The 6,494-nt window shown below is 63.0% G+C and overlaps 1 protein-coding gene across 1 annotated transcript in view; it reads right to left on the minus strand.

Annotated features, from left to right (window-relative positions):
• Positions 1 to 1,032: 1,032 nt before the first annotated feature.
• PCNX3 (pecanex 3) overlaps positions 1,033 to 6,494 on the minus strand; it is an 18,752-nt gene continuing 13,290 nt past the window's right edge. The window contains exons 27-34 of the mRNA XM_027855996.1: positions 4,698 to 4,928; positions 4,427 to 4,530; positions 4,161 to 4,308; positions 3,850 to 4,080; positions 2,443 to 2,717; positions 2,234 to 2,358; positions 1,692 to 2,041; positions 1,033 to 1,602 (exon numbers count right to left, since the gene is read on the minus strand). Of these exons, the coding sequence (XP_027711797.1) occupies positions 1,402 to 1,602; positions 1,692 to 2,041; positions 2,234 to 2,358; positions 2,443 to 2,717; positions 3,850 to 4,080; positions 4,161 to 4,308; positions 4,427 to 4,530; positions 4,698 to 4,928 (1,665 nt within the window). The 3' untranslated portion in view covers positions 1,033 to 1,401. The remainder of the gene's footprint in view (positions 1,603 to 1,691; positions 2,042 to 2,233; positions 2,359 to 2,442; positions 2,718 to 3,849; positions 4,081 to 4,160; positions 4,309 to 4,426; positions 4,531 to 4,697; positions 4,929 to 6,494) is intronic.

Consider the following 6,494-nt stretch of genomic DNA (forward strand, 5'->3'; position numbering starts at 1 on the left):
GGGTCACCAAGTGGCCTTGGGGGTCTCCTCCAGGTGAAGCCCTGGAACCAGGCGCTTGGGGGTGATCCCCAGGCAAGCCCCATCATTTCTCTGGGCCTCAGTTTCCCGTTTACATCCATCGAGCTCAATGGCTCTCCTAACTCAGCAGCGTGGGTTTTCCTTCCAATGGTGGGGGTCCCAAGCGCCCCCTTCCTCACTCATGTGGCTCATTTGGTTGGCGCACAGCCCAGTGGACAGAAGGCAGGGCCCCCATTTCCTTTTGGCAGGCAGCCTGGGTCCCCAGGGCCAGCCTCTCGGGGGTCAGCTGAGGGTTCCTTCCAAAGGGCCCACCCATGTCTGGCTGTGCCCGCTGCCTGGGGCACCCTCCCTCCTCACTGCTCCAGGCTCCCGTGGCCGCCTCCAATGCTAGGGCTGTCCTTCGGGAAGGGACCCATTTCTCTACACTTTCTCCTGCCTGTTTACACGTTTGTCGCCCGTATTAGCCGGGGCACACCTCGGGGGCAGGGGATATCTCCAGCCTTTCTTTGTACAGCCAGCACTTAGCACAGGGCCTGGCACACAGCAGGTGTTTAATAAATGTTTACTAACAGGGCAGAAAATGCTCTTGGGGGGGGTCTTCATCCATCAGAAGGAGGCAACCCAGGGGCTCCCCTAGCATCTCTGAAATGATCCCAAGGAACGGGGGGATGACGTTTTATGGACAGGCTGCAATCTGCATGTCCCCGAGATCCCAGAGCCCCTGGAGCGCAAGAATCCTCAGTCTGCCCCCCCACCCCACCTCGCACTCCTGAGGATCCTCTGGGGAGTTACTGGGTACCCCAGCTTGTCCCACTTTTTTTTTTTTTGGTCAGGCAATTGGGGTTAAGTGACTTGCCCAAGGTCACACAGCCAGTACGTGTCAAGTGTTTGGTCTGAGGCCGCATGCATTTGAACTCGGGTCCTCCCGACTTCAGGCCAGTGCTCTATCCACCGCGCCACCTAGCTGCGCCCTCTCGCCCCACTTCTTCACCCCACAAAATGACCAAAGAAAACTCCAACCAAAATCAAAAATAGTGTTATTAATTCTGGTGTCTCAGAAGCAGAAAAAAAAAAAAAAAAAAAAAAACCCCCCCCCCCCCTTTCTTTCCAAACTTCGGCCCCAAGCTTCCGGGCCCTGTGAGGCGGGATGGGGGCTAACATCTCCCGGAGGCACTAGCTCTCCCTCCCTGCCGAGCCCCGGCTCCAGCCCATAGGGAGCGGGGCCCCTGAGTCCCGAGTCCTGGCCCCCGGCAAAGAGGGCCCTGCCCCCTGGCTCCAGAGCTCTGAACGGGACCAGCCCATCGGTTTGGCGAGTTGAGGCTGAGGCTGGGCTCTAAGCCCCCCAAGCACTCAGTCACTCAGTCCCATCAGGGTCAGCGCTGGTCAGTACTGGTGTTCCAGTAACGGCTGGGCTGCTGGGCTCTCCTGCTCCTCTGGGGGGGCCAGCCAGTTGCCCCCACCCCCAGGGGTCCCAGCTTCACAAGGCCTGGCTGATAGAGAAAGATCTTGGGCAGGGCCAGGCGAGGAAGTGTCCGTGCTGACATCTGGGCTGAGGCTGAGGTCCAAGGGGGAGGTGCTGGGCGCCTGGGGGGGTGGGGGGCGAGGTTTCAGCAGCCTGGTCTCTCTGCTGGCCCCTGGGCCACTGCACCCTTCCCCGTCCCCCATGGCCTTACCTGAGATCGGAGGGACCCTCCTTTGGGGCTCCCCGAGGCTGCTTCCCCATCAGACGCTCCCAGACCTTTTCTGCCTCCCAAGCTCCATTTGCCACTGAGGCCCTCGTAGCTGAAGGGGGCCGGTGTGCCAGCCTGGGGTGGCTGGGGGGCTTCAGGCGGGGCAGGCGAGGCAAGCACGGGGGAAGGAGCTGGTCCTGACAGCCGGGGAGCACCCATGGGTGGGGGCCACTGGAGAGAAGGGGGCCCACCCTCTCTTCGTCGTCGTGAGGAAAAGCCATCGCCAGCCCCGCTCAGGGAGGGCCGCAGCGTCCAGCCCAGACCTAGGCCCAGGGGAAAGGGCTGCTCTCGGGCTGTGGAAGGGGGAAGGGACGGACTAAACACAGCTTCACCAGACAAGCCCTCCCTTCCTCCCCCATCCCATCACCTTTCCCCTTTCCTCATCTATAAAGTGGCTGGGGGTCGGGGCGAGGAGGGGGACTTCTCAGACCCCCGCCCCAGGCGTCACCTCCAGTCCCGACAGGCAGCCACAGTTGCTTTCTTACCGGCGGGGTTCTCGGGGGTGGGGTGGGGAGCCGGAGGGTTATTGCTGATGGAGGAGCCGCCCCCACAGTCAGAATCGTCCACGTTCCCGCCACTGTTGCAGCCAGCCCCACAGCCCTTCTGAAGCCTAGGGCAGAGGCCATGAGGCTTAGGGAGGCCAGCCTGGGCCCCCAGCCCCCCCATCACCCCCTCACCTCAGGCCCTCCCTCACCTCTCCCAACTTCGCAGGAGCCAGTTGGCAATGGCCTGGAGGCTGACCGGGCCGCCCCAAAGGGCCTGGAGCTGGGGGTGGCTGCCAGCGAAGGAGGTGGTCAGAGGAGACACGTAGATGGGGTAGCCCAGCGGCTGGTCACAGGACGAGTTGATCATGTTCCGCAGGGCCTGCTTGGCATTCTGGATGCTGCCACGCTCTGGGTTGCGGTTACGGAGAAACACGAGTTCCTGCTGCTGGCCGGCCCACAGGCCCCGCACACACTCCCGGTTCACCTACAGGACAGAGGGTCAGAAGGTCAGAGATCAGGATGCCCCGGGGAGCAGGCACAGAGTTCGGTCTGGGGCCCCAGCAGCAGTCTGCGACTAGCTAAGAGGGGAAGGAGAGGGGAGGCTCTGGTCCCAGTCACACCCAAGGCACGTCCCTGCCCTTCTCCCCCAACGCTCTCCTGGCTGGACGGGCACGCCTGTGGGACGCAGAAGCTGCTCCTTGTCTGTGGGCAGCTGCCTCTCGCAGGCTCGTGGCCAAGGTCCAGGAGGCTGGGAACCACACTGACCGTCTGCTGACCATCTGTTTCCCCCTGCCCCGAGGCTCCCCGTGCCTGGCGCTGTGCTCGGCTCCCTCCACACCTGGCGGCTTACCTTTGTCAATACGAACACACATTTACAGGAGGCCTATTCTGTAATCGTAACCAGAACGCTCACAAGCTTGCAGAGCGTTCCATACGTCACCCTCATCGAGCCTCACCCCCCTGTGAGGAACAGGCTACAGGTATTACCACCCCCACTTTACAGATGAGGAAACCGAGGCTGCTGACAGGTTTCCCACCTGGTGTCAGAGGCAGGATTTGAGCCCAGGACTCGAAGCCCAGTGACACCCTATACACCACGTGGTCTCGGGCCCAGCCCGGCCACAGCCGCCAGTCTCGCAGAGGCCCACGCTGCCCAAACGGAGGCGTGGTGTGAAGGAGGGTGGCGGGGCCCCCGGCCCGGTCCCCTCCCCTCCTAGGATCCCAGCCCCTCGCCGAGGTGACGGTGACACAAAGGGCGACCCGAGGACGTGGAATCAGGAAGATCCTTTCCAAAGCCTGCCTGGAACCTTTGGAGCTGTGTGACCCTGGGCAAGTCACCTAAGTGCTCAAGGCCTCATGACAGGGTCGGACTCCAGCAGCCCTCACCCTACGACCCCTCGGCCAGTAAGCGCCACAGGAGGCAGGGACGGTCTCATCTCCAGCTCCCAGCATACAGCAGGCGCTTACTAAATGCTCGTGGACGGACTGATGGCCTAACTCCCCTCCGTCCTCCAACCTCGGTGGGGGGCGGCCCGTTGGCAAGAGGTGGCCACAGAAGCTACGTCTGCGGAACAACACACGTTATGTGTGCACGCGCGTAGCGGCAGAGCAGAGACCTTGATGACACGGAAGCTGAGGTGCCTGCGGTTCAGCATGATGATCTTGTACTCGTCCGAGGCGTCGTCCATGACGTGCCGCAGTGCCAGCAGGGCCGGCGTGTTACTGAGGATGGCACTGCGCCAGGCGGGGTCGCCCTCGTGGGAGATCACCAGGCGCTCCTCGTTGGCCGCGATGGCGTCGTAGAGCACGGCGGGCTCCTCGTACTCGTCGGGGGACGTGAAGTGGTCCTGGGGACGCGCGGGAGGGCGTCAGGCCACGGCACCTTCCCGGGCCGGCCTCCCCCACCCGCCAGCGGCTGGCCACAAACCTGGTGGAGCTTGAGGGCCATGCGGACCCCCGGGGCAACCACACGGTGCAGGAGGTCCATGTCAGCAAAGACCCACTCGTCCCGCGGGGACGTGATGCGGAAGTCTCCCTTGAACAGGGCGTGCAAGCCGTAGAGGAAGGGCTCCAGGCTGCGGGAGGCAGGGCAGGGGCACGGGTGTCCAAGGGAGACACAGGTGAGCGGGAAGGAGGGGGTCGAGGGTGGGGCACGGGGTGGGGCTGGGAGGGGCTCCCCAGAACCAAACTCACCTGGCTGCCATGCTGTGGGACGCCGTCCCCAAAGCCCGGCGGCCCAGCACGCACAGCCCAAAGCACAGGGTGACGAGAGGGGAGTTCCAGTCGTGTTCCATGGGCTAAAACGCAAACCCCCCACCCCAAGAATCTGGCTGAGACTTGGGCCTCAAGGGTGGGGGGGGAAAGGGTGAACCCCAAAACGTGCCCAGTTCCCCTCAAGCTCTAAGGCGCGCAGGGTGGGGACCACCACATACGACAGGTGCCCCGCCCCCTCGCCCCGGCTCACCTGGCCCCGTCGCGCGGCACAATACTGGATCCAATCAAGGTGGACCGCGCAGAAGGCCGGCAGCGAAAGGCCGGCCAGCCGCAGGTCGTAGTCCTCGTCCACACTCAGGGAGAAGGTGGGGTCCGAGTCGGCGTAGCCGGGGGCGCGCACAGGCCGCAGGGCTGCCCCGATGCCCTCGTGGCTCAGCCAGGCCTCCAGCTTGGGAGAGCGGCTCACGTAGTAGATGATGCTCTTAGGAAAAGGGAGGGCACGGGGTTAGGCGAAGCCCTGGGGAGCACGCCGTGGGGGGCAGACAGGACAGGGGCTAACAGATGCCATCGCAGACCAAGCAGCCCTTCCCCACGTGAACAAATGTCATCCTTCAACATCACTTGGGGGTGGCTGCCCCCCTGGCCTGGCTCCACCCATCTCAGACTCTCCACAACTTCTAGCATCAGAGGCATCGCCAAGGAGATCCCGAGGCCTGATGCCAGCTCAGGCCTGCAGAGGGGGGAGGGTGAACAGGGCGAGGCCCCCCACCGCAAAATAAGCAGCGACAGCATCACCCCAGGCCAATGCCTTCTAATACTCCGTCTTAGCCTGAATGTTATCAAATGAGGTGCCCACCACAATGCCTGGCACAAAAGGTGGAACTCTGCCTCCTTCCCTCTCCCCCCGACCCTAGCAGGGTGTGATGGCCACTTAACAGATGAGCACCTTAAGGAGAACAGCATCGCCTAAACCACAGAAAACTCCCCAGGACTGAGCTGAGCAAAGGGGAAGGTGGGCTGGCTGTTACTGGCAAACCTGCCCACTGAAGTCTATGAGGGAAGGAGGGGGGATGCCAAAGGCCATGGACTGGGGGCCCCGGGTTTGAATCCTGCCTCGTCCCTTGCTACAGGAACGACTCAGAGCCTGTTTCCCCGCAGCTGTAAGATGGGGCCTCTGTGAGCCTCTGACCCTGAGAAGCCCCTGCAGCTGAGGGTCATGGGATAGGGGGGAGGACAGCACCAGGCCCACAACACTCCCAGAGAGGAGAAGACAGGGAATGTCACGGCCCAACGAGGCGCCTGTACTTCATTCACTGGCTGGGAGGAGGGCGGACACTCGGGGACGGGCAGCGGTGCGCCCGGAACGTGTTCTTCAGGTTGCCGAGCCCAACACTGGCCAGCGATTCAGAGGAGACCGAAGCTGCCATGGCGCTGGTTTGGATGGCCAGCTCCGTATGGGCGGGGCCTCATGCTGCAGCACTAGGCAGCTGGGCACGCCAGGCTCAGGCGGGAAAGGGGATGCCAAAGGACACCCATCCCATCAGTCACCGACCCCTCCCGAGCAGCCACATGCCAAGGGCATAGAGGGACGGCTTGGGGGACGGTGGAGAACCTGGAGCTCCGACACCCGCCCCCCACGCTGGGGGCTACCGCCCCATCCAGCCCAGGCAGTGAGAGCCACTCCTGGGGGCTGTCACCGACCAAAGACAGGGGGACCAGGAAGGAGCCAGGCCTGGCCTCCAGCTGGGCGTGGGGAGGCATGATATTGAAAGGGCTTTAGCAGACGGTCCAGAGCTCCAGGCTAGCGGAGGAGTCCTAACTAGGTCATCTGCCCCTTAAGCCTACTCCTCCCCCGTGAAAATGGGGAAAACAGAACGCACGTTAGGGGGTGCAGGGGTCAAAGGTGGGAATGCCCAGCGCAGCCCTCATTTTTCCTCAGAAGCTACGTGGCTGAACAAACTGCCAAACCTCTCTGAGAAAACAGGCCACGTGCAATATGGACTTCCATCCACGAGCCTGACACACTCTCCCCACGCGCACGCTCCTC

This window comes from Vombatus ursinus, unplaced genomic scaffold (assembly GCF_900497805.2).
Source record: "Vombatus ursinus unplaced genomic scaffold, bare-nosed wombat genome assembly UNPS02011369.1, whole genome shotgun sequence".
NCBI lineage: Eukaryota > Metazoa > Chordata > Mammalia > Diprotodontia > Vombatidae > Vombatus > Vombatus ursinus.